Source organism: Rhinatrema bivittatum, chromosome 2, assembly GCF_901001135.1.
Source record: "Rhinatrema bivittatum chromosome 2, aRhiBiv1.1, whole genome shotgun sequence".
Taxonomy (NCBI): Eukaryota; Metazoa; Chordata; class Amphibia; order Gymnophiona; family Rhinatrematidae; genus Rhinatrema; species Rhinatrema bivittatum.
This window is the reverse complement of record NC_042616.1, coordinates 36,959,085-36,985,823: the sequence shown is the minus strand read 5'-3', so window position 1 is coordinate 36,985,823 and position 26,739 is coordinate 36,959,085. Positions and strand designations below refer to the sequence as shown.

The following is a 26,739-nucleotide window of genomic DNA, read 5'->3' as shown; positions in this document are numbered from 1 at the left end:
AAAGAGGTTAGGACTTTTCAGCTTGGAGAAGAGACGACTGAGGGGGGATATGATAGAGGTGTTTAAAATCATGAGAGGTCTAGAACGGGTAGATGTGAATCGATTATTTACTCTTTCGGATAGTAGAAAGACTAGGGGGCACTCCATGAAGTTAGCATGGGGCACATTTAAAACTAATCGGAGAAAGTTCTTTTTTACTCAAGCACAATTAAACTCTGGAATTTGTTGCCAGAGAATGTGGTTAGTGCAGTTAGTATAGCTGTGTTTAAAAAAGGATTGGATAAGTTCTTGGAGGAGAAGTCCATTACCTGCTATTAAGTTCACTTAGAGAATAGCCACTGCCATTAGCAATGGTTACAAGGAATAGACTTAGTTTTTGGGTACTTGCCAGGTTCTTATGGCCTGGATTGGCCACTGTTGGAAACAGGATGCTGGGCTTGATGGACCCTTGTTCTGACCCAGTATGGCATTTTCTTATGTTCTTATGTTCTAATATTAATAACAAAGTTATAATTTTAATATATGTTCTGTATTTATTAATAAAGCAAAAACAAATAATTATTTGCCTTACCTGCTTAGTGACTTTTTTCTGCTGAATTTCATTGGCTAAATCTTCAATTAAAACACTCTCTCCCCCTCCACCAAACTCTCACTCCCCTGGATTTTCTCATACACACTCATGATCTCACACTCACTGGCTCCCTCAACCCCAGGCAGGCTCCCAGTCACTCTCACACCACTCCCGCTCCATCCTCCAGGCAGGCACCAATTCATTCTCATGCAGGCACCCATGCATTCACACACACATACACCCCCATGCAGAGTCCCATTCATTCACATGCACACACTAAAGGCAGACCCCCCTCTCTTTTGCCAGCAACCTCAGAACCTCTCTCATTCCTCTGCTGCCACTGTCACTGCTGCCGCATGGCTATTGGGGAGGTGCCGATTGCTGCTACTGACACTGATGCCCATTCTGCTGCCTCCTCTGTGCAGGCCCCGTGGGCTTCCATTTTCTCCATGCTGATCTCGTACATTGTGAGATCCGCATAGAGAAAGTGCTATTCTTGCACATTCCCAAAGATTACATGTGCCAATCACTAAAAAGTAATTTATTTTGTTTTTTTACCTTTGCTGTCTGATCTTCATTTTCTAATTGGTTGGTCACAGGCTTTTTTTCCCCCCACCTTTCCTTTCTTATTTTTTTTTGCCAATTCCTTTTATATTGTCTTTTTTTCTGTTTCTTTTCTCTCCATCTTCTTCCCTCAAACACACAGGTTCTCATTCTCACATGCTCTTCTCTCTCTCATACACACACACAGGCTCTCACTGGCACATGCTCTCTCTCATACAATCATTCATACACACAGTCTCTCACTGGCACATGCTGTCTGACTCACACACACAGGCTCTCTCTCACTCCCACATGCTGTCTCTGCAAACATTCAAGTCCTCACTCTCACACACAATCTCTCAACTCATCTCATACACGCACACACACACACCCTCTACAGACCCTCAGCCTCTCTCTCACCTCTGGGACTCCTCTTCGCGGGTAGTCACAGGATGGGCTCTGCAGCAGCCCTGCTACCAGGCCTCTTCCTCTTCTCGGGCCGCTGCGACTTGGGATTCGCGGCTGCCCGTAAACGCAAGTGCTGCTCCTCTTCTGCACACGCCGATGCTTCACCTCCTTCCAGCCCACATGGCTCCGGCAACGTTTAGTTCCGGGGCTGCACAGGCAGGAAGGAGGAGGAACATCAGCGCGTTTAAACGTGATCTTTTTCTTCGGGCCGTGGCCCTGCCTATCTGCCTGTCGCTGCGCCCGGGGGCATTACTAAAAAACTAGTTTTAAAGGCTCGGCGCAGCCGATTAAAAAAAAATTCCCGATAGTCCACGAAAGGCTGCGTGTGTCAGCAAAAAATCTCGGTGTCACCTCTGACACGCATGTCATAGGTTAGCCATCACTGCCCTAGTACACATACCCCTGCAGGAAGTGCAGCTCCTCAGTATTCTTCCTTGAAAAGCATTGTGGATATATATGTGACTGACTGACTGACTGATTAACTTCATATTATGGTTAAACTTAACTAACTTGTTAGAACGTTTAAACTCAATTAAACTTGATTAACTTGAACTGATTGGTTGACTATAGCTGGAGACCGCCAGTGTACTCAACCGGAAAGCGTCGACACCGGGCAGGGTGGACGTCTTAGGTAAATAAAGACATGGCTTACCCGTAACTCATTGGCACAGTGCCTCAGGGCAGCCCAGGGTGGGATGCTGAGTCCATCTGTCTACACTAAGGAAAACGAAATTATCAGGTAAGTAATTTCTCCATTTCCTAGCGTGTAGCAGATGGACTCAGGACCAATGGGATGTATAAAAGCTACTCCCGAATCGGGTGGGAGGCTGCCCGGGGTCCACTTAGAATTGTCCTTGCAAATGCCGTGTCCTCCTGAGCCTGTACGTCCAGACGGTAGAATCTGGAGAAAGTGTGGATAGAGGACCACGTTGCCGCTCTGCAGATGTCCGCAGGTGACAGCATTCTAGTCTCTGCCCAGGACACCGCCTAGGCTCTGGTTGAATGGGCCTTGACTTGTAGAGGTGGTGGTTTTCCTGCTTCTACATAGGCCGCCTTAATGACTTCTTTGATCCAGCGGGCAATGGTTGTCCGCAAGGCCGCTTCCCCTTGCCTCTTTCCGCTGTGAAGGACAAAAAGGTGGTCTGTCTTTCGTACCGGTTCCGACCTTTCCAAATATCTGGCTAGGAGTCTGCCGATGTCGAGGTGACGTAGGCTACGGTCTTTTCCCGAGTTCTTCACGCCGTTCATCGTTGGTAGTGCGATGGTTTGATTGAGGTGGAAGTGTGAGACCACTTTAGGGAGGAAGGAGGGAACTGTGCGTAGTTGGATGAACCCCGGGGTGAATCTGAAGAACTGTTCACGGCAGGACAGTGCTTGTAGCTCCGAGATGCGGCGGGCCGAACACACGGCCAGCAAGAACACTGTCTTTAAGGTTAACAGACGGAGAGATAGGCCTCGGAGGGGTCTGAAGGCGGATCCCGCTAGGAACTCCAAGACGAGGTTGAGGTTCCACAGAGGTACCGTCCATCTTAGAGGTGGGCGAATGTGTTTGACTCCTTTCAGGAAGCGTGATACATCCGGGTACGAGGCTATGCTGTTGCCCTCGCTCCTGGAGCCATAGCATGACAATGCTGCTATCTGTACCTTGATGGAATTGAGGGACAGACACTGCTGTAGCCCATTCTGTAAGAATTCCAGGATCACGGGAACTCTGGAGGGGCGTGGCTTGATGTTGTGGTCTTCGCACCAGGCCTTGAAGACTCTCCAAATCCTTATGTACGTTAGAGATGTGGAGAACTTGCGTGCTCGGAGGAGAGTATCTATTACTGCCTCCGAGTATCCGCTCTTCCTCAGTCGAGCCCTCTCAATGGCCAGACCGTAAGCGAGAATTGAGTCGGGTCCTCGTGAAGGATCGGGCCTTGTTGGAGCAGGTCTCTGTGCGGCGGCAGGGGTAGTGGGTTCCCTGCCAGCAGTCTTCTCATGTCTGCGTACCAGGTCTTCTTGGCCAAACCGGGGCCACCAGGAGAACTAGTCCCCTGTGTCGCTGTATCTTGTGAATGATTGCGCCCAGCAAGGGCCACGGCGGGAAGGCGTATAGAAGGGTCCCCGGAGGCCAGGGCATCAATCCCCTGGGACTGCGGGTCCCGTCTGCAGCTGAAGTATCTGGGTACTTGAGCGTTGGATCTGCTTGCCAGAAGGTCCATGTTTGGGATCCCCCACCGATTCACTATCATTTGGAAGGCTGTGGATGACAGTTTCCATTCTCCTAGGTTTAGACTTTCTCTGCTGAGGAAGTCTGCCACGATGTTGTCTTTCCCGGCAATGTGGACGGCCGAGATCTCCTGAAGATTTGCTTCCACCCACGCCATCAGGAGGTCTATTTCTAGGGACACCTGTTGGCTTCTGGTTCCGCCCTGTCGGTTGATGTAGGCCACCGTCGTGGCGTCGTCCGACATCAGTCAGACCGCTTTGCCTCGAAGTCTGTGGGCAAACTGCAGACAGGCTAATCTGGCTGCCCGCGCTTCTAGGTGGTTGATGTTCCATCTCGCCTCTTCTGCGTTCCACTGCCCTTGGGTGGTCAGCTCTTCGCAGTGTGCTCCCCATCCGTGTAGGCTGGCATCTGTGGTGAGCAGGGTCCAGGTTGGGGAGGATAGGCTTGATCCCCGGCTCAGGTGGCTGTTCTGCAGCCACCACCGTAGCTGGGTCCAGACGCTGCCCGGGAGTGGAAGGCGTACGGTGTAGTTCTGGGACCGTGGACTCCACCGCGTTAGAAGTGAGCGCTGTAGAGGTCTCATTTGTGCTCGCGCCCATGGCACTACTTCCAGCGTGGACGCCATCAGTCAGAGGACTTGCAGGTAATCCCATGCTGTGGGACGAGGAACGCTCAGCAAGGTCTGAAGCCGGCCCCGCAGCTTTGACCTCCTCGCGGGGGTCAGGCTGACCTTGTCTTCCTTGGTGTCGAATTGGACGCCTAGGTATTCCAGCGACTGTGCGGGCTGTAGGGAGCTTTTGTTTATGTTGACTACCCATCCTAGGCTTTCCAGTAGTGCTATGACTCTGCTGGTTGCTTGGTGGCTTTCCTCCGGTGACTTCGCCCTGATCAGCCAATTATCCAGGTAGGGATGAACGAGGATTCCTTCCTTCCTGAGTGTTACCGCCACTATTACTATTACCTTGGTGAACGTCCGGGGTGCTGTGGCTAACCCGAAGGGTAGTGCCCGGAACTGATAGTGACGATTCAGGACCTTGAAGTGTAGGAAGCGCTGGTGTTCCTGATGCATTGGGATGTGTAAGTAGGCCTCCGACAGATCCAGGGATGTGAGGAACTCTCCTGGTTGTATTGCCCGTATGACGGATCGTAAGGTTTCCATGCGGAAGCGGGGAACCCTTAGGTGGCGGTTGACTGACTTGAGGTCCAGGATGGGCCTGAATATGCCCTCTTTCTTGGGTACGATGAAGTAAATGGAGTAATGTCCAGTATTCATTTCCTGTATAGGCACTGGGGTTATGGCCTCGAGGGTCAGAAGCCTGTTCAGTGTAGCTTCCACTGCCGCCCTCTTGAGGGGGTCGTGGCAGGGAGATTCCACGAATTTGTCGGGGGAAGTTCGAATGAAGTCCAGGTAGTACCCCTCCCGGATGATGGCCAGGACCCATTTGTCCGTAGTTATCTCGACCCATATGCGGTAGAATAAGGCTAGTCTGCCCCTATAGCATCTTCCCTTGGATGGGTCGGCTGATTCTCATTGTGGGGTGCGGCCGGAGCCTGCACCCGCACTGGTTCCTCTCTTGGTGTGCTTGTTCCGAAAGGACTGGCTCCTGCTCGTAGGGTGGGGTGCTCGATAGTTGCTTTTGAAAGGGTTGAAGCGCTGTGAGCTTCTGCCTCTGGCGGATCTGTGGAAGGGATGCCTGTTTCTCTTCGTCTTGTCTTCCGGCAGGCGCGGTAATGGGGAGTCACCCCATTTGTTGGCCAGTTTCTCTAGTTCGCTGCCGAAGAGGAGGGATCCTTTGAAGGGCATCTTTGATAGACTCGTCTTGGAAGAGGCGTCTGCCGACCAATTTCGGAGCCAGAGCTGTCTTCTGGCTGCCACAGTGGACGAGACTCCTCTGGCTGTTGTACGCACTAGATCGGAAGCCGCGTCTGTGAGAAAGGACAAAGTTGATTCCATGTCCTCTCCCGGGGTGCTGTTCCTGGCTTGAGATAGGCAGGCACGCGTCACCACGGTGCAGCAGGCCGCAATCTGAAGGGACAGAGCTGCAACCTCGAATGACTGCTTTAGCAAGGCTTCTAGGCGCCGGTCATGAGCGTCCTTGAGCGCCGCTCCTCCCTCCACTGCGATGGTAGTGCGCTTAGCGACCGCGCAGACCATGGCGTCCACGCTAGGGCACGCCAGGAGTTCTTTGGTCGCTGGGTCCAGGGGATACATGGCTGACAATGCTCGACCCCCTTTGAATGAGGACTCTGGAGCATTCCACTCTAGGTCAATTAGCTGTTGTGCCGTCTGTAAGAGAGGAAAATAGCGAGACGTCTGACGAAGGCCCTCCAGCAGGGGGTTCATTCTAGGTTCCATGAGGGCCCTTGGCCCGGGATAGCGAGTTCCGTTAGACATTGGGATACTAGGTCCGGGAGCTCATCCTTTGTGAAGAAGCGTCTCATGGTTCGGTGTGGCTCTGTCCCCGGGGGGAGTTCCCCTTCTTCCAGGGGCTCAATTTCCTCTTCAGAGTGGTCTGTGTCCTCGTAGGCGGAACTTCTGGACGGTGTGGACCTGTGCCTAGGCCTAGAGGGTCCTGGGGCATGAGGGTCCTCCGGAGGCGCCTGTGGCTGGACCTCCCGGGGTTCAGTTTGCATCCTGACAAAGGCGTGAATCCCCTTGAACAGCTCCACCCACGATATCGAAGCTGGGTCTAAGTTGAGGGGCGCTGGTTCTCTGGGAGTCCCCGAGTGTGGGGTGGACTCCCTGGGGCCTGCTAGGTCCGGGGTGCCCCCTGAAGAGCTAGCATTGGGCCCTGGCTGGAATGGCCCTGGCCTGGATCTCCCAGGGCCTCCTCCAATGTACGGACAGGGCGTTGGCCTCCTCGCTCTGTGCGGCTCTGACGTGGCATGCTTGGCAGAGGCCTTGCGCTTTTATGCCCGACTCTGGAGCTGCCATGACTGTGGCCGCGTGAGCTCTTGTGCGCTCCAGTGCGCCTCAGATATGCGCTGAGATGTGCGCCTAGCCGCAGATATGCGCCTTGTTCCGTGCGCGCAACTTATGCTCGTGAGGTATTATGTGCGCCTAAGTTTATGCGCACAAGGGACTTGTGCGCTCGAGTTGAACGGCGAGGCGGGTCAAGATGGCGACCTCCTCGGAGGGTCTCCACGTGGGTAGACCCTCGGGAACAGCCGGGGCCTAGCCCTGCTAGGGTGGATCAACCCAGCGGCACTGGCTCCGATCAGCAGCCTGTGCTCCTCTTCGATCCTCGGAGACTGTTTACATAGAAGATTTCTACCTTACCTTGTCTTCAGCGCTTCCCGGTTTCGTCCCGGGCAGTCTCCGGCTGCGGGGGGAGAGGGCAAATACCTTCATCGCCGCGCTCGAGGAATGCACCCGCTGCCTCTCAACCGTGCCCGAAATCAGGGGCTAAGTCCCTGCTGAGATTTGGCCACCGGACCGAGGCTCACCTCTGAGGGACCACGGAAATCACCTCAGGAATTTCAACTGGGGGAGGGACCCGAGGGTATCACCGCAGGAGAGCGGGGCTAGTCTTCAGGTAAACTTTTCTTCTTAAATTTGGGTTTTTCCTTGAATTTTGGTTCTAACGCTCAGAGAGCATGCAGATAGTCCCTAACTGCTTTGGAGACGGAAAATACTGAGGAGCTGCACTTCCTGCAGGGGTATATGTACTAGGGGCTGACGTCAGATTGAAATCTGATCTGTCTCCAACTACTAACAGGAGTACACTATACCCATTGGTCCTGAGACCATATGCTACACGCTAGGAACTAAAAGATACCAACCCCTCACACTTATTCCCCTCTCCGAGCACATCCCTGGCCCCCCACACACTCACTCCGCCCCCCACCCCCCTCCGAGCACATCCCTGGCCCCCACACACTCACTCATTCCCCTCTCCGAGCACATCCCTGGCCCCCCACACACTCACTCATTCCCCTCGCCCCACCCCCCTCCGAGCACATCCCTGGCCCCCCACACACTCACTCATTCCCCTCTCCGAGCACATCCCTGGCCCCCCACACACTCACTCATTCCCCTCTCCGAGCACATCCCTGGCCCCCCACACACTCACTCATTCCCCTCTCCGGGCACATCCCTGGCCCCCCACACACTCACTCATTCCCCTCTCCGGGCACATCCCTGGCCCCCCACACACTCACTCATTCCCCTCGCCCCCACCCCCCTCCGAGCACATCCCTGGCCCCCCACACACTCACTCATTCCCCTCTCCGAGCACATCCCTGGCCCCCCCCCCCTCACTCATTCCCCTCTCCGGGCACATCCCTGGCCCCCCACACACTCACTCATTCCCCTCTCCGGGCACATCCCTGGCCCCCCACACACTCACTCATTCCCCTCGCCCCACCCCCCTCCGAGCACATCCCTGGCCCCCCACACACTCACTCATTCCCCTCGCCCCACCCCCCTCCGAGCACATCCCTGGCCCCCCACACACTCACTCATCCCCTCGCCCCACCCCCCTCCGAGCACATCCCTGGCCCCCCACACACTCACTCATTCCCCTCGCCCCACCCCCCTCCGAGCACATCCCTGGCCCCCCACACACTCACTCATTCCCCTCGCCCCCACCCCCCTCCGAGCACATCCCTGGCCCCCCACACACTCACTCATTCCCCTCTCAGAGCACATCCCTGGCCCCCCCACACACTCACTCATTCCCCTCGCCCCACCCCCCTCCGAGCACATCCCTGGCCCCCCCACACACTCACTCATTCCCCTCTCCGAGCACATCCCTGGCCCCCCACACACTCACTCATTCCCCTCTCCGAGCACATCCCTGGCCCCCCACACACTCACTCACCCCCCTCTCCCCACCCCCCTCCCAGCACATCTCTGGCCCCCACACTCTCACTCATTCATTCCCCTCTCCCCACCCCCCTCCCAGCACATCTCTGGCCCCCCACACTCTCATTCCCCCCTCTCAACATACTAATTCCTCCCCTCCTGATACCTGGCTGTAGCTGCACAGTCTGAAGATTCCTTTGCTGTTGCCCTCCAATGCCCTGCTGCTGGCCTTCCCGTTCCAGGTCTGCCAACAAAAATGTGTTCGCGAGGTATCCATCAACAAGGCTTGCAGCTCACTCTTTGAATCCTGCTCTGATTGGCTTACTGCTGCAATATAGGGATAGGGTGTGCCGGATATGGACAGGCTTCATCGCAGCAGCAGCAGCCAATCACTGTAACATCAGAGCACAAGTCTCGCCCAACAAGCCCAAAAAAACCGCGACTGGCAGAAAAAATAGCCCAATTAAAAGCAACCCGCGAATCGGAAAAAAAAACGCGAATGACTAGGAAAAGAAGCCCAATCTCGCGGTAAATAAGCGAGGTTGGCAACACTGGTTTGCCGGCGCCTTGCGTGACGTCATCAGTCTGCGCAGCCAGCTCTGCCCGCCCCCCTTGAGATGTCATCAGCTTGCGCTCGGCAGGAAGAGGGATTTCCCTGTGCTGCGGCGAGAGAGAGAGCGCGCGCGCGAAAGAAGTCCACAAAGAGTCTTTTCTTCTTTCATTCGCAGAGCAACGGCTGGAAATTAGAAACCTGTCAAGCCCAAAATCTCAGCTCCTGCCCCTGAGCTGCTCTGCAAGAGGCAAACACTCGGCTCTCCCCCAGCCCGAGAAAGAGCCCCCAATTCATTTCGGATCCTGAAAGCAGCAAAAGACAAAGAGGAAAATGCCTGCGGGGGCTTCTGCTCAGGTAGGCGATTGCCCTCAGCTTCCTGCCCTCTCTGTACAATCACTGTTGCAGCTTTCTAACCTGGGACACTGTGGAGTCAGCCCTGACTTTAATAGGACCCCGAGCACACCCGAGGTGCAGGAAAGACATTTTGGGACTTTCCTGAGTGTAAACAGAGATCAGGAGGCCCAAAAAGTGAGATTTTGTGTCCCAGGTTCTGTGTGGAACTGGTTTCCAGTTCTTATAAGCCTACTCAGGGACTGTTATGTGAGTGTGAATTATTTACACTCAGAAAACTCTCCTCTTCCTCTGCTGAGCTCTAGCACTCAGAGGTCTGAAGGATGTGATGCACAAGGTCCTGAATGTGGAAGGGTTTGTATTTCAGATCCGAGTAACTTTTGAGGATATCGCTGTCTATTTCTCCCAGAAGGAGTGGGAGGATTTAGAAGAATGGCAGAAGGAGCTTTACAAGGATGTGATGAAGGAGAATTATCAGACTCTGAGCTCACTGGGTAAGGAATGATATTCTTAAAGAAAAATAAAATATTTTGGGGATGGGGGAACAATAGAATATTAGCTGATTACAAAGTGAGTAAAAGCTTTTGCTGTTGCCGCATACTATAATTCAGGCCTTTTCCAATGATATTTCAGTTTCTCCAACATAAAAGCTTGAGAGAGAGGAATGCATGACCAGATAGTAAGTTAGACTACAAGAGGGAAGAAGCAGAACATGATCGAATGAATAATGATACATTTACAGTTGAAAAATTTTAAGTGGCTGGAAGATATAAAGGGAGGAGGGAAGAACACGAGGGAGCAGAAAATGTGTAGGAGAATGAGTGATGGGGGCTGGAAATGAGCCTGAAAGATGGAAGAAGGCAAGATGAACATAAGGGAGCAGACGATGTGTAGGAAGAGAGAATGAATGTTGAGAGGTATAGAACTTTGGTGGAGGAGGAGAAAGAATAGGTGAGCAATGTAGGGAGGAAGGAGGAGAGACTGGAAGGACTGAAAGAAGTACAAGGTGTAAAGGGACAGAGGAGAGAAGAAAACATTTTAGTGGTGAAGGAGAGAGAAATGGAGAAAAAAAAAAGAAAGTTGAGGAAGGAAAGGACTAGGACGAGCAGAAAATTAGAGGTGGAAATGAATAGGATACAGTAGCTCACGAGAATAGAGTGGGGACAAATCCAGTCAGGGAAGAAGGAGAAATATGTGAGAAATGTGTGGAAAGGTAAGGAAGAGAACAGAAGTCATAAGAGATGAAATAAAAGGAGTGGAAAATATAAAGTAGGAAGGAAAGGCAAGAGGGAAAATTGGAGATGGATAAAGATGGAGTAAGCAAAAGAATGAAGGAGAGGGGCAAGATGAAGTGCAGTTAAAGTGTAATACATTTTGGTGGTAAATCTAAAAAGCCATTTACACACAAAAAAATAAGGTTCCTCTTCAGGCAGGCCAGTCCCCACAGTGGATTATAAAAATCTAAATAAATAAATACACCTCTTCCAGCAAATGAAGATGGAGTAAGAAGCTGATGTCACAGATATATAATCTCCTGCCCCTACATCAGCCCACCAGTATTCTCAGTCTCCAGCAGATGGTGGACATGCATTTCCCTACTGGGGATTGCTTGTAGTAAAAAAAAGATAAGTAGAAGACAAGATGATTATATAGCATTGCTTGCCTCCTGAGGTGATACTGTTCGGTCTCTCCCGTCTGGTAGCCTTGGTTGGTGTGGACTAAAAAAAAAAAAAAGATATAAGCAGTTGCAGGCTGAGAGAAGCTCTATGGTGAAGGCCTTTACCCTCTCCCCCTGTAGCAGGGACCCATTCCTATTCTCAGCCATGGAGGATTGAGCTCAGGTAAAAGTTTTTACTTCTTAAAAAAAAAAAAAAAAGGAGCTCTTAGTGAGGATTTTTTCTACTAGGTCTTTTTCCTTGGCATTCGGCTTCTCCTTATTACGTCTCTGGGAAGTTCTGTGAGATGTGGAGGCAGTTCAGGCACTTTGAGTTAAGCAGCCTTTTGGCTCTCAGGCTTCTTGGCACGTGGTAGGCCACAATGACTAGTTTGCAAGGTTTTTTTTTGTGTGTCATCAGCGTATGCCTGCACACTCTTTTATGTCTACATCCATATCTCTTTTTGGGTGTGTGTGACTGAACGTTTTTCAGGACGCACATTCTGTGCATCCAGTTTGGGCGTCCTTCCTGGACACACATTTTGGACGCCGGGTGAGTGATCACAGTGACCACCTGGACTCCCTCACTAATACCATTGCTGAGCTTAGGGAAAAGAACAAGAAACTTGAAGAAAAACTCGAACACTTAGAAAATCTCAGTCATTGCAATAATCTTCGCATTGTGGGTGTTCCAGAGATTGTTCAGGGAGAGGAATTACTTACCGTTTATGAACAATTGCTGCTGGAGGCCCTCAGTATTCCCACTGCGAACAGATCTATCATTGCAGAATGTGCGCACAGGCTTAGGCGCAGGAGGCCCTGATAGCAATAGGCCGCGGCAAGTCATCGTCAAACATTTGAACTTTCTTGACCAAGCCAAAATACTCATGGCTTACCGGAAGATATCAGAGCTGAAATATGGTAATGCTAAGCTCCTTCTGTTCCCTGATTTTTCTGCGAAGGTGCAGGTGGCTTGGAGGGAATTTTCCCCTTGCTGTACTCGATTATTACAAAGAGGGGTGCGTTTTTCGGTCCAGTTCCCTGCGTAGTTGAAAATCTTTCAAGGGGGAGAAACCAAGCTGCTGACCTCAGCCTCTGAAGTGAAAATGTTCGTGGAATCCCTGCAGCGTGGATGATTTCTTTGTGCCTGATGGGGGGGGTCCTTTCCATGTTCCGTCTGGGTTATTTGGAGCCTGCTATAACCAGAGTTATCTTTTGGAGGGTAACTTCTTGTTCCCCCTGCATTGCGATTCTGGTTGCGCTGAGACTCTGGTTGCATTTACGGTGCCTTAACTTTAATTTTGGCTCTACTTTTGTGTACTTTGGCTTGTGCGGCTATCAGCCCTTTTCTCATTTTTCTGGAAGTGGAGATGGCTGTCTGTTTGCCCCCTTATCGCTCTCCCTGGCGTGGACGTGAGCTGTTGTGCTAGTTTTGTTTCTTTTTGAGCACCACGTTTTGCTGGGCTGCAGCTATTCCAGTTACGCCGCATCCTGTGTTATCATGTGCTGGTACTGCTCGAGGTGAGCTCGTTTTGAGTAAGAGTTGGTGTGGGTATACAGTCAGACTCTTGCCGCATTGAGAAGATCTTGGCGATCTCGGGAGACCTGCGGGAAGGTTGCTGCGATTCGACGTGGAGAGAAGAATCGTCTTGGCGTGGATGGACTGCGTGGCAACTTTTTTGCTGTGGACTCAGGATTCTATGGGAATTTCTAAGGGGGGTAATGGTTGGGTACATGGGTCTGTGTTTCTTCGGGGTTTCTTGTTTCATTTTGTGTCTATGTGGAAGAGTGTGTGTGGGTGTGATTGTGTGTGGCTGTGGAAGTTTGTGTGCTTGGCTTGGGGATGTTCCCCTAATTCTGTTTCCCTTGGCATTTGCAAGCTATGCCTCTCGGTTGCTGCAGTGGGGTTTTGTTGCAGCTGATTTTGATAGAGGGGGGGGCCTAAGCTGGGGGTCTCACCTCTGGGTTTTCTCTCTGATCAGTGTCTGTGATCTGGATGTTATCTCCGATGTCTGATATCTTAATATGTTCACTCAATGTCGATGGGCTTCATTCGCCGATCAAGAGGTAAAAAAGAATTAAATGACCTTAAAAAGCGCAGAACGTTCATAGCTTTTCTCCAGGAAACACATCTGGATGATCTTGAGTGCGCCAAACTGTGCAGGGAATGGGTTGGGCAATGTTAGTTTTCCTCTTATTACTCCAGACAGAAGGGTGTAACTGTTTTTTTCGGTAAAAATATTTCTTTTTACCCTTGATGAACAGATCTCTGATCCTGAGGGCAGGTTTCTTCTTTTAGCTGTGATGTTATATTTATTTGTTTGTTTTTTTTTATACCGACATTCATAGTTAAAGATCACATCGGTGTACAATTAACTAATCATGCCCCATTGTAGGCATTTAAAAAACATTCAATTAAAAGAGATACTATTCAATTATAAATGTGATACAAGCATATAAAATAGTGATAAAAGATACAACATTCATTAGAAATAAATAAAATACAAATAAAATAAGGTAAAATACAAATAACATTTCTTAAATCTTAAAACCTAAAGGAAACTAAATTAATTGTAAAACAGAAGATTTAAGAATTAAATATAAAGCTAGTCTTATGGAAAGGCCTGTTGAAAAAGCCAAGTTTTTATGCCTTTTTCAAAGGCTTGCATGTTTGGCTCAAGTCGTAGCTCTTGTGGAAGGGAATTCCTCAACAGTGGGCCAGCAATGGAAAGTGCTCTCTCACGCACTGAATTTAAGTGTGCCAATATGGGTGATGGAACAGGTAAGAAGCCATTGTTAGCAGACCCGGTGATTCTCTGTGGAACGTGGAAATGTAGTGATGCGGTGAGCCGTTCCAATTTGTTATTATAGAGCGTTTTGTGAATCATGGATCATGCTTTATATTGAATGTGGTGAGTGATGGGTAACCAGTGTAGTTCTTTAAGGATCGGTGTAATATGTTCTCTTCTCTTGGTGTTGGTTAGGATCCTGGCTGCTGAATTTTGAAGGAGTTGAAGTGGTCTAGTTGTGGAAGCAGGTAATCCCAATAGTAGAACGTTACAATAGTCCATCTTTGAGAGAGGATGAGGGCTTGTAAAACTGTCCTAAAATCTTGCTTGTGTAAAAGAGGCTTTAATCTTTTTTTTAAAACATTTTGTTTGAAGTGGCCATCTTTAATAATGTTGTTTATCCAAGGTTTTAGGCTTATTTCATTGTCTAGTATGACTCCAAGATTTTTGATTTCAAAAGACACTGGATATCTTTTTGCATTTTTTTTTATTACTACTTCTATCTTTTCAGTCGTTTGTCACAAATTATTAAAAATTCTGTTTTTTTGGGGTTAAGAGAGAGACTCATCTGTGTTAAAACTTGTCTTATTGCAGAGAGATAAATTTCCCGTAGTTCTAATGTTGCTTCAAGTGTCTTGGAAATCGGAATTAAAATTTGTACGTCGTCTGCATATATAAAATGGGTTAATCCCAAGCCTGATAAAATCTTGCATAATGGCAACATATAAATATTAAAAAGAGTGGATGGTAAAGATGAGCCTTGTGGAACGCCAGGTTTTACTGCTTGTTGTTCGGTCTCTATGTTGTTAATTTTAACTTTGAATGATCTGTTTGAAAGATATGAGTTAAACCATTGCAGGGTTAGATCTGTTAATCCTATTTAATGTATTGTGGTTTACTGTATCAAATGCAGCCGAGATATCAATGTAATACTATTAAGTATGTTTGCCCATTGTCTAGTCCTCTAAGCGTTGTGTCCATTAGGGATGTGAGCAGTGTTTCTGTATTATAAAGTCTGCGTAAACCGAATTGTGAGGGGTGAAGGATGTTATGGGTCTCAATGTGTTCCGACAACTGCTTATTTACAACCTTTTCTATTAGTTTTGAGACAAACGGCAAGATTGAGATGGGTCTTAGATTAGATGGGTCAATTGAGTTTATATGGGAATTTTTTACTATTGGTTTAACTATGGCATTTTTTTAGGCGATCAGGAAATCTGCCTTGTTCTAGGGATAAGTTAACTATGTTGGCTAAAGGTTTTGCAATTAAGTTGGATATGGTTTTCAGTACTTTGATTGGTATGTCATCTAGCAGGTGATTAGTTGGGTTCATGCTTTTTACGTAATTTTCAATTTCTGTTGATAAGACCATCTCAAAATTAGACCATGTACTTTCTGTGTTGGTGATCAACGTTATCTTGGAATTCTTTTATTTTAATATCTTTTACTAGTTTCAAAGCTTGTCTCTAAAAAAACAAATTGGCAATTTCATTACATTTTATTTTGGTATTTGTTTAATAAAACATTGGGGGATGAGTTAGTAAGTTCAGTGACATAGGAGAACAACATTCTAGGATTGTATTGATAGTCATGAATTTTACTGGCGTAGAAGTCACTTTAAGTCTTGTTTATGTTGGTTTTATATTTGGACAACCAGATTCTGTATTGACTTAATGATAAAGGCGTAGGACTTTTTCTCCATTTCTTTTCTAGTTTTCTGAGTGTACACTTCATTGATTTTAATTCTGGTGAATACCATGGGGTCTTATGTTTTTTGTTGTGGATAATGTCTTTTTTAATAATAGGTCAAAAGTGATCTTACTTAATGTTTATTCTCCCAATAAATATTCCCATCAATTTTTCTCTTTTCTAGTTGCCAGAATTCTTTGCTGGGAAGATTATGTATGTGGTGAGTGGTGACTTCAATGTGATAGACAATCCTCTTATGGACTGCTCTCCTCCCAAAATCCCTAAACAGATACAAATGGATATTGGCATTGGTTTTCTTTGCCAAGAGCTGGGGGTCATAGACAGTTGGCGCATGCAGCACCTTCAGGATAGAGAGTATTCCTTTTTTTTCTCATGCTCATCAAGTCTATTCCAGAATCTACGTACTATTATCAGAGTCCTATTTTTCTCGGTTACAATCAAGAGAAATGTATGATGTGCCTTTCTCTAACCACTCTCTTATTGCTTGTAAGTTAGCTTTTGCTGATACAGGGAGTCGTACTTTGAGGTGGAGGATATCTCCTTTGCTCTATCATGACAAGGAGTTTCTTCAGTATTTCGGATTACAATGGGATGAGTATGTAGTTTTTAATTCCTCGCTTGATGTGTCGGCTGTTACTTTTTTGGAATGCCACTAAGGCCGTACTTTGAGGGACCGTTCTGGCTGATCAAGTGCGGAAAAGGCGTCGTTGCTCAAAAAGAATTAGCCTTAATTAAGCAGATAGCTCAGGCTCGTGCATGTCCGTTCCATGGCATCTGATGTTAAACAACAGTTACGAGAGGCCCGCAAGGAATTAGACATGCTGCTGGAGTCCAAGACAACAGAATCTTTTGTATTTATAAATACAAACTTTTTCAGTGGGGGAACAAATCGAGTAAGCTACTAGCTCGCTTGCTCAAACATTCAACCCCCAAAACCTTTTGTCCCTACGGTTCATTTTGGCAGTCAGGAGCATGGGGGTACCGAGGTGGTGCTCAGAGTTTTAAAGAATTTTTTTCTGGGATCTTTATAAGAGTGAACCACAGAATTTCTTTCATAGACATTGCTTATTTTTCAGTCGGCTTTTTCTTCAACTCTCACACGAGGATACACTTAAGCTGGAGGAGCCAATTTCTGTTGGGGAAATTAGGGCTTTACGCAGGGCGTGGCAGTGGTGGAGGTCTCTTACACATAAATCCACCCTGGTTACTCCCTTTTTACCCCTCTCTGGCAATTTGGCCTTCCCCGCTGGTTTTGATCACTCTGTGTTTTATGCTTGGAGAGAGAGGGGTCTGTCTTGCCTTGGACTCTTGGTAGACTCTGACGAGTGTAAGCTATGGTCATTTCAGCAACTACCGGAGTCCTAGCATCTTCCCAAGGGAAATGTACTTGCTTATTTGCAGAGTTGCCACTATGCTGTGAAGGTTTGCACTGGTAATGTGGTCACTTCTTTCTTTTTCAGAAGCCGAGGTATCTGGGGGTCGTTTCCTCTCCGAGTATCTGCCTTCCTCTCATATGGCTTTGTTGGCCAAACTATGGAGAGAGGATCTGAGACTCGAGTTTGAGGAGTCTGATATCCGGAGAGCATTTGAAATGATTTACAGATGTATGGCGCCAGTCAGTCTCCGAGAAAGACGGTTTAAAATTCTACGTTGCTCTTATATATCTAGAGATAAGGGGGGTGCGTATGCGGCTTTGGGAATCTGATGAATGTCTAAAATGTCTGCATCTTAGAGGGGATTTTTGCCACATGTTCACAGAATGTTCCACATTAAACGCTTTTTGGCATAAAGTATGTGGTACCATTGAGAAGACACTGGGATGCCCAAGTCCTTGGGATGGCGGGCTTATCTATCTGCATTTGTTTGCTGACGCCCCTGTTTTGCCTGGTAGGTGACAGAGGTTTGTGGTGGTCTCTCTGACTTTAGCGGAAAAAGTGGTTCTGTCCTGTCGGCATTACAATGAGATACCTGCTTATCGGGAATGGACGGAAGCTATGATCCATCGTGCTCGGATGGAGCGTCTGAGAAAAAGGGAATCTGGCAACAAACGAGTTGTTTTGCATCTGAATTGTTATTTCCAGTTCTGGGAAAAGGCTTTTGCATTGGTGACTTGCTTGAGGGATCTGCACGTTTGCTATATCTCTAGCAGCCGGATATGGTACTGTTTTGGTTGCTTGATTGGTTATGAACGGAGTGTGCATGGTCTAGGGGTAGGGGGGATGGGGGAGGGTGTCCTGGGTGTGGGTCTGGCGTTCTAAACTGTGGGGGACATAAAAAGAAAATGTGGTACGCAGCGACGCTCATTGGACAAGGAGTTATGTACTTTGCACGTCTCGCTGTGTGTATCTGCGATTGTATTCTTGGGTGGATGTCTTGTTTCCTTTGATCGTGTTTGCTGTGTTCACTTTAATAAAAAGTATGTTGGAAAAAAACAAAAAAAGAAAACACTCTCCTCGATGGATGACCTCGCTGCAGGGGAATGGGAACCAGTGAAGTACAGGAGCAGACGTCGTCTACCAGATCTGGATTATATTATGTGGTGTCGGGGAACACTTCTTAGAGTGAAAACAATAGGAATCGGATGATCACACGAAGCCCTTTATTATGTGCCCGACTCTGGCCGAGTTTCGCTCGTAGAGCTGCCTCAGGGGCAACTACAACAAAACAATATATCAATAAAAATCAAAATTACACAATGGCACATTAAAAATTAAAATCATAAAAACATGTATAGGTGTACATACTCAAATCATAAAAAAATACATGTATAAGTGTGAACACTACCAACATGAATACTATTAAAACATGTATAAATGTACTTATCAAATCATAAAATGAAATACATGTATAAATAAAAAAAATTCAAAGAACAACATACTTAGAAACATGAACTTTACAACATAAATAACTATATGAACTCATGGATAATATATAAATAGAATGTATGCAAACATTAAAGAAGTGTAGAGAGAAAATATAAGGTGGAAAAAATTCCAAGGAACCGGAGAGGCTGACTAATTAACATTGGAGTACATAATAAAAAAGTAGATTGGAGTCTGTATATAATATATCATTAATTGTATAATATAGATCTTACTTCAATCGGCAGGATTTGAAAAAATGCCTGCTGGGCTGCTGTCACATGTCACACTGTTGCAAATTCGCGTAAAGATATATATTAGTTCCTAGATGGAGATTAAAAGTAAATATGCCATATCATTGGAACGATAGCTCAACATTTGTATAAAATTAAATAACACGGAACACATCCAAATCTCTTAATTCACTCATAAATATGTTCTAATAAGATTTAACTAATTAGCTGCAGGTATTTTTAAATAACACCACAGTTTTCTAATCAGTATAGATCACTAATAAATTAAAATCATAAATCGGCCAAGCATTGCAGCGACAAATGCTTACAGTATTTTTTCTTAAAAAACACTCACACAGCGCACTTGTCACTCACTCAATCCAACATAATCATATGCAGTGTTGACAACCACTAACGCTGTGGATCTCAGCATAACTTACTGCAAGCTAACGCATACTTCAATTCTAATTATCAGTCAAAAGTACTTCACTACCTTATGTGGAACTCGTGCATTGACTTCCTAACAGTGGATACTTCTAAAAACATCAAACACTAACACATCGCACTTGTCATCCATTCTTATCTAAAACATTCAATACAACAACCATATTACTCACAACTACAGAAACTGAAAGTATTAGTCTAAGTAGCGATACTCGCAAAAAAAATTGGCACCAAAACATACATAGCAACGAACGAGTTGAACACTAGCGCATATTTACAAGTTCAAAATGTGAATCAAAAAGACTACATGCAACATCATTACAACTATACAGCTTAATTTTAATTAATAAATATCACATCCTACAACAGCTCACGCCGAGAGTACCATTTTATTATCAGTGAAATCATTCTTATTGTCTCCATCCATTCACTATCCATTTTAGAATGCTTACAAATACAAGATCAGCACTAGTGTATCCTAGCCATCAGACAAATGCAAATTGTGAAGAATAATGTATCTCTCTATTTCACATAATATAAAATGAATCCTAGATGCATTCAACACTAACAACACTTGATAATCGCGATTCTCTTGCACTCATACCTGCGGAACGTATCCAACATCATTCTGCTACTAACTTTTCGGCTGCCATCAGTCGCAGTATAAGTAGCAAAATATCGCGAGCTACGCAGTATTTTGGCGCCAAAAACATCAATTTGCATGATCTGTCAATCAGGGTGCGCACAGGTGCGTATTCAAATTTTAAGAGATACCATGACACACAATGGAGGATATCCACCACCTAAAAGTCTATTCAAGGGATAAATTACTATTTAGTAACGTAAACCATACCAATATTAATATTATATAAATTTGAAATATGACATTTGAAGGACAATTTAAGCAGATAAAAATCTTTAAAATCATGAAAAAATATTAATAATATAAATAACCAGACTCCAGTCACAATCCAAAAAATAAATCAATTTGAAAAAATAATAAAAACGATATAATTCAATAACCTAAATATTTATGAATATTAAGACTCCAAAAAATGATTAAAAAATCGAATAAATACCATATATGACACAACAGATTAAAAAATGATTCAGAATCACTATAAAAACAAACTCGATAGAGTAGATAATCTCAAATGATGGCAGCCGAAAAGTTAGTAGCAGAATGATGTTGGATACGTTCCGCAGGTATGAGTGCAAGAGAATCGCGATTATCACGTGTTGTTAGTGTTGAATGCATCTAGGATTCATTTTATATTATGTGAAATAGAGAGATACATTATTCTTCACAATTTGCATTTGTCTGATGGCTAGGATACACTAGTGCTGATCTTGTATTTGTAAGCATTCTAAAATGGATAGTGAATGGATGGAGACAATAAGAATGATTTCACTGATAATAAAATGGTACTCTCGGCGTGAGCTGTTGTAGGATGTGATATTTATTAATTAAAATTAAGCTGTATAGTTGTAATGATGTTGCATGTAGTCTTTTTGATTCACATTTTGAACTTGTAAATATGCGCTAGTGTTCAACTCGTTCGTTGCTATGTATGTTTTGGTGCCAATTTTTTTTGCGAGTATCGCTACTTAGACTAATACTTTCAGTTTCTGTAGTTGTGAGTAATATGGTTGTTGTATTGAATGTTTTAGATAAGAATGGATGACAAGTGCGATGTGTTAGTATTTGATGTTTTTAGAAGTATCCACTGTTAGGAAGTCAATGCACGAGTTCCACATAAGGTAGTGAAGTACTTTTGACTGATAATTAGAATTGAAGTATGCGTTAGCTTGCAGTAAGTTATGCTGAGATCCACAGCGTTAGTGGTTGTCAACACTGCATATGATTATGTTGGATTGAGTGAGTGACAAGTGCGCTGTGTGAGTGTTTTTTAAGAAAAAATACTGTAAGCATTTGTCGCTGCAATGCTTGGTCGATTTATGATTTTAATTTATTAGTGATCTATACTGATTAGAAAACTGTGGTGTTATTTAAAAATACCTGCAGCTAATTAGTTAAATCTTATTAGAACATATTTATGAGTGAATTAAGAGATTTGGATGTGTTCCGTGTTATTTAATTTTATACAAATGTTGAGCTATCGTTCCAATGATATGGCATATTTACTTTTAATCTCCATCTAGGAACTAATATATATCTTTATGCGAATTTGCAACAGTGTGACATGTGACAGCAGCCCAGCAGGCATTTTTTCAAATCCTGCCGATTGAAGTAAGATCTATATTATACAATTAATGATATATTATATACAGACTCCAATCTACTTTTTTACTTTTTTATTATGTACTCCAATGTTAATTAGTCAGCCTCTCCGGTTCCTTGGAATTTTTTCCACCTTATATTTTCTGTCTACACTTCTTTAATGTTTGCATACATTCTATTTATATATTATCCATGAGTTCATATAGTTATTTATGTTGTAAAGTTCATGTTTCTAAGTATGTTGTTCTTTGAATTTTTTTTATTTATACATGTATTTCATTTTATGATTTGATAAGTACATTTATACATGTTTTAATAGTATTCATGTTGGCAGTGTTCACACTTATACATGTATTTTTTTATGATTTGAGTATGTACACCTATACATGTTTTTATGATTTTAATTTTTAATGTGCCATTGTGTAATTTTGATTTTTATTGATATATTGTTTTGTTGTAGTTGCCCCTGAGGCAGCTCTACGAGCGAAACTCGGCCAGAGTCGGGCACATAATAAAGGGCTTCGTGTGATCATCCGATTCCTATTGTTTTCACTCTAATACAGCCAACTGGATCGGTTTCCGATTTGCTTTTTGGGGAACACTTCTTATACATTTAATCATGGTGATGGTCCTGGTGGTGTGCTGTGTTTTTAAAGATAATGTTTGTTTATTTAAAGCATTTATATTCTGCTTATGATAAGTTTATACTAGATGGATTACAGATAGGCAAATAACAATAAAATAACATAATAATATCAGCCCTCAGTGTAACAAAAACTCTCACAAACAATATCTCTTATCTTTATATTAACAATGTTATGAGAAAGATCCTAAAATCATATTGAAATAACAATTATTCCTGGCAGCACTGTCACTTTAGTTGGTGGGGATGCCGATGCTGGAGTGTTGAAGGAGCTTTTGAGCACTTTTCATTTTCTTTTAAGGAAGAAGCTTTGGATTCCTGAACCAGAGGAGGAAACATTTTTTTGAAAATTTGGACGCCAGCCAAAGCATTTCTTAAGAGGCAGAGGAAAAATTTTGTATTCCCCCAATAACTTTGGCGTATATATTATTTTTAGATATTTTGTTGTGTTTTTTTTTTTGGGCTTATTTGACTCGATTTTTCACTTTAGGCATTTATTCTCATCGTAGTCTCTCTTTGCTCATCTCCTTGCAGCCTCTGACCATTCCCCTCCCTTCCCTTTTTCCAGCCTCAGCATGACTGTCCCCCCCGTGCTGGCCTTGCAGCCGCTGTGTCTTTTGCTAGGCCTGAGCTGGTGGCAGCCTCTCTTGCAGGGCTGGCAGTATTGGTGCTGTCTTTTGTGAGGATAGCAGCAGTAGCACTCTGTCCCCATGCCAGCAGCAGCAGCAGCATCTTTTGCTAGGTCTTGGGGAACCAGGTGAGCCTAGGACAGCATCAGTTGACAGGCCCCAGACTTTTGGCAACCGTGTGCCAGGGAAATTTCCAGCTGCATCTTTAACAGTAGGCTGATTATAAACCCAATATTCCTGACGGCGTCTCCATGAGTAGAAATGTATATTGGCTGTGATCAGTAGAAAGCCTATTGCATATGGATCAGATATTCGGAGGGCTAGCTGTGTTAGTCTGGTGTAGCAAAAATGACACGAGGCGGTTTATTGAGCTTATGCCTCAATAAATTGGTTAGTCTGTAAGGTGCGACCTGCCTCATGTCATTATTGCATATGGAGTTATATCATGTGATTTGCATTTTATTAGCTAGCACCCTGAAGAAAATTAATGTGCAATAAAGTTTCAAACTATGGAAAGAGTCATTCTTCTGTCACTGCTTTTATTAATACTGTAGATTGTTTCAGTGAGCTCCCGGGAAGATACTTTTCAATGATTTCTGTCTTCCAGTTACAATACACAGCACTTTTCCCAATGTATGTATTCTCCTGGAGGTAACCATTAATATTGTGTGCTAAGCACTGAATAACCGTGGGAAACCTAATGCAGCTTTCTTACCCCAGGATCAGGCTCTCCGACCACCACCCCTGAGATTATCTCCCACATTGAACGAGGGGAAGAGCCGTACATCAGGGATGAGCCGGGATCAGAGGAAGGAGGAACTGGGAGAAGCAGCTGCTCAGGTGAGTGCAGGAATAAGAGGGACCGGGGTAAAACTGCTGAGCTGAGGAGTGGAAAGAGCAGCTGGGAATGGCAGAGATCTTGTCACAGCTCCTCTGGTGATCTCTCTTATCACTCACAAGGGTTTCCGGAACAGCCACCAGTCACACAGGATGTCCGACTCCAAACCCAAACACCCAAAGCCATTAGACATTACGATTTCCACAATATATTTTCAAACACATTCACTACTGTTATACAACACAGCTATGTTATTGTCATAATATACCCACAGTAACACATAGCATTAGGTAACTAGCAGGTCATCAGAACTTTCTCTGGTATATGAGTTACTGCATCTCTTTCCTGGGTGGTAACTCCTAAGATAGAACCTAACATTGTGTAACTACAGCAAGGGTTATTTTTCCCTATATGCATCACCTTGCACTTATCCACATTAAACTTCATCTGCCATTTGGATGCCCAATCTTTCAGTCTTGCAAGGTCCTCCTGCAATTTATCACAATTCGCTTGAGAGTTAACTACTCTGCATAGTTTTGTGTCATCCACAAATTTGATCACCTCACTCGTTGTACCGCTTTCCAGATCATTTATAAATATATTAAAAAGCACTGGTCCAAGTACAGATCCTTGAGGCACTCCACTGTTTACCTATTTCCACTGTGAAAACTGACCATTTAATCCTACTCTCTGTTTCCTGTCTTTTAACCAACGTGCAATCCACAAAAGGACATCACCTCCTGTCCCATGACTTTTTAGTTTTTTTAGAAGCCTCTTATGCAGGACTTTGTCAAATGCCTTCTGAAAATCCAAATACACCACATCTACTGGTTCACCTTTGTCCCCATGTTTGTTCACCCCTTCAAAAAAATGTAGGAGATTTGTAATGCAAGACTTCCCTTGGGTAAATCCATGCTGGCTGTGTCCCATCAAACCATGTCTATCTAAATGTTTTGTCATTTTATTCATTACAACAGTTTCCATGATTTTTCCTGGCACTAAAGTCAGGCTTACCGGTCTATAGTTTCTCGGATCACCCCGGATTCCTTTTTAAATATAAGGGTTACATTGGCCATCTTCCAATCTTCAGGTACAATGGATGATTTTAATGATAAGTTATACATTTTTACTAATAGGTCTGAAATTTCATTTTTTAGTTCTTTTGGAACCCTGGGGTGTATACCATCTGGTCCAGGTGATTTACTACTCTTCAGTTTGTCAATCAGGCCTGCTACATCTTCCAGATTCACCATGATTTGGTTCAGTTGATCTGAATCATCACCCAGGAAAACCTGCTCTGGAACGGGTATCTCTCCAATATCCTCTTCAGTAAATACTGAAGCAAAGAAATTGTTTAATCTTTCCACAATGGCCTTATCTTCTCTAAGTACCCCTTTATCCCCTTGATCATCCAGCGGTCCAACTGATTCCCTTGCAGGCTTTCTGCTTCGGACATATTTAAAAATGTTTCTATTGTGAGTTTTTGCCTCTATGGCCAACATCTTTTGAAATTCTCTCTTAACCTGTCTTCTCAGTGGCTTACATTTAACTTGCTTATGCTTTTATCTTATTTTCTTCTGGTGGATCCTTCTTCCAGTTTTTGATGAAGATCTTTTGGGTAAAATAGCCTTTTTCGCCTCACCTTTTAACCATGCTCATAATCGTTTTGCCTTCCTTCCACCTTTCTTAATTAATTTATTTATTTAACAGTTTTTTTATACCGACCTTCATAGTAAGTAACCATATCGGATCGGTTTACATTTAACAAGGGTAAAACTGGAGTAACAATTTAAGTAAAAAACGAAAGATAACAGTAGGTAGGAAAAAGGTCGAAAAAGTTACAATCAACAGGGAAAGAGAACTTGGAAGCTTGCGACAAGCTGGAAAGAAGATAAGGCAGGAAATAAATAATGAGTGTTACCGTAGAGCGTACGGGTTAAAAAGGTTAAAAGGTGCTTTAACCTGGAAGTGTCAGAGTCCATTGTTCGAGGGTATAAATGCTTGATACTTGATAACCGTGAGAACCATATACTTACCAGGAATAGCCAACGCCTTAGCCGACCGGCTCAGCAGACTGTTTCACCCTCACGAATGGTCTCTCAACCTATCAGTAACAAACAGAAACTTTCTTCACTAGGGTCAACCTTGCATAGATCTCTTTGCCACAGAACAAAACCAGAAAGTTCCTCAGTTTTGTTCAGTACACCCAAGCCATCTCAGGACAACACAAGATGCCTTCCTAATGTCATGGTTGACAGGTCTCCTTTACGCGTTTCCTCTGATTCCTCTCATCTCAAAAACAGTACAGAAAATAAGAGACAGAGCCCGTATGATTCTCATAGTTCCAGTATGGCCGAGACAGCCTTGGTTTGTTTATCTAGCTCAGTACTCTGAGATCGAATCCTTAGATCTAGGTCAAACCCCAGATCTCCTGACTCAAGAAGAAGGATCTCTTCTACACCCTCTCCACTCCTCCCTCCATTTCACAGCTTGGATGTTGAACGGGAAGCTTTACCATCATTAACACTTCCTCCAGATATCAAAGAAATTATAGTAGCAGCTAAAAAGCCAACAACCAGACAAAATTACTCTTTTAAATGGAAAAGATATGCCAACTGGTGCCAAATTCGAAGCATTAGCCCTTCTCAAAGGACTGCTTAAGGATAGCCTCAAATCTCCTATCCGCGCATCCTTCAATGTCGCTCCCCCTTCTGCAGGGATAGTCATCCACTTGGTGATGACACACACCAGTGCATCCACTTTCAGAAAGTGCAACTACTCTGTCGCCGCCGGATCCGGTGGTACAGTGCATCCAAACTTGTCCCCCTTTAAAGTTAACTTCCGGGGCACCCCATTCAAGATTAATCAATTCTTGAACAGCATCCAAAATGGAGAAGAAACATGATGCTTTACACAAAGAAATCAAAATGGGATTTTTCTTTGGCTTAGACATGGAATCAGCCCCGGCACCCCCAGTATCTTCAATGTCTGGGAGATCAGAGCCAACAACTCATCTCTATGATAAAAACACAACATTGTTCTATACATTGCTATCCCTGGAGGAATTTCCCCATTTTTCAGGGAATGCATGGAATACATCTGGGGGTAGATTTTAGAAACTTGCGCACACACGTACTTTTGTTTGCGCACCAGGCGTGAACAAGAGTACGCGGGATTTCAATAGATACGCG

At 44.9% G+C, this 26,739-nt stretch overlaps 1 protein-coding gene across 2 annotated transcripts in view; it reads left to right on the top strand.

Moving 5' to 3' along the window:
• The first annotated feature begins 9,152 nt into the window (after nt 1-9,152).
• The window catches only part of LOC115083832 (gastrula zinc finger protein XlCGF57.1-like), a 43,505-nt gene continuing 25,918 nt past the window's right edge, over nt 9,153-26,739 (top strand). For both annotated transcript variants that reach the window (XM_029587857.1, XM_029587858.1), the window contains exons 1-3: nt 9,153-9,508; nt 9,873-9,999; nt 23,431-23,550. Coding sequence is in view for 1 of the 2 variants with exons in the window: in XM_029587858.1 (XP_029443718.1) it covers nt 9,485-9,508; nt 9,873-9,999; nt 23,431-23,550 (271 nt within the window). In the remaining variant the exon portion in view is untranslated. The remainder of the gene's footprint in view (nt 9,509-9,872; nt 10,000-23,430; nt 23,551-26,739) is intronic.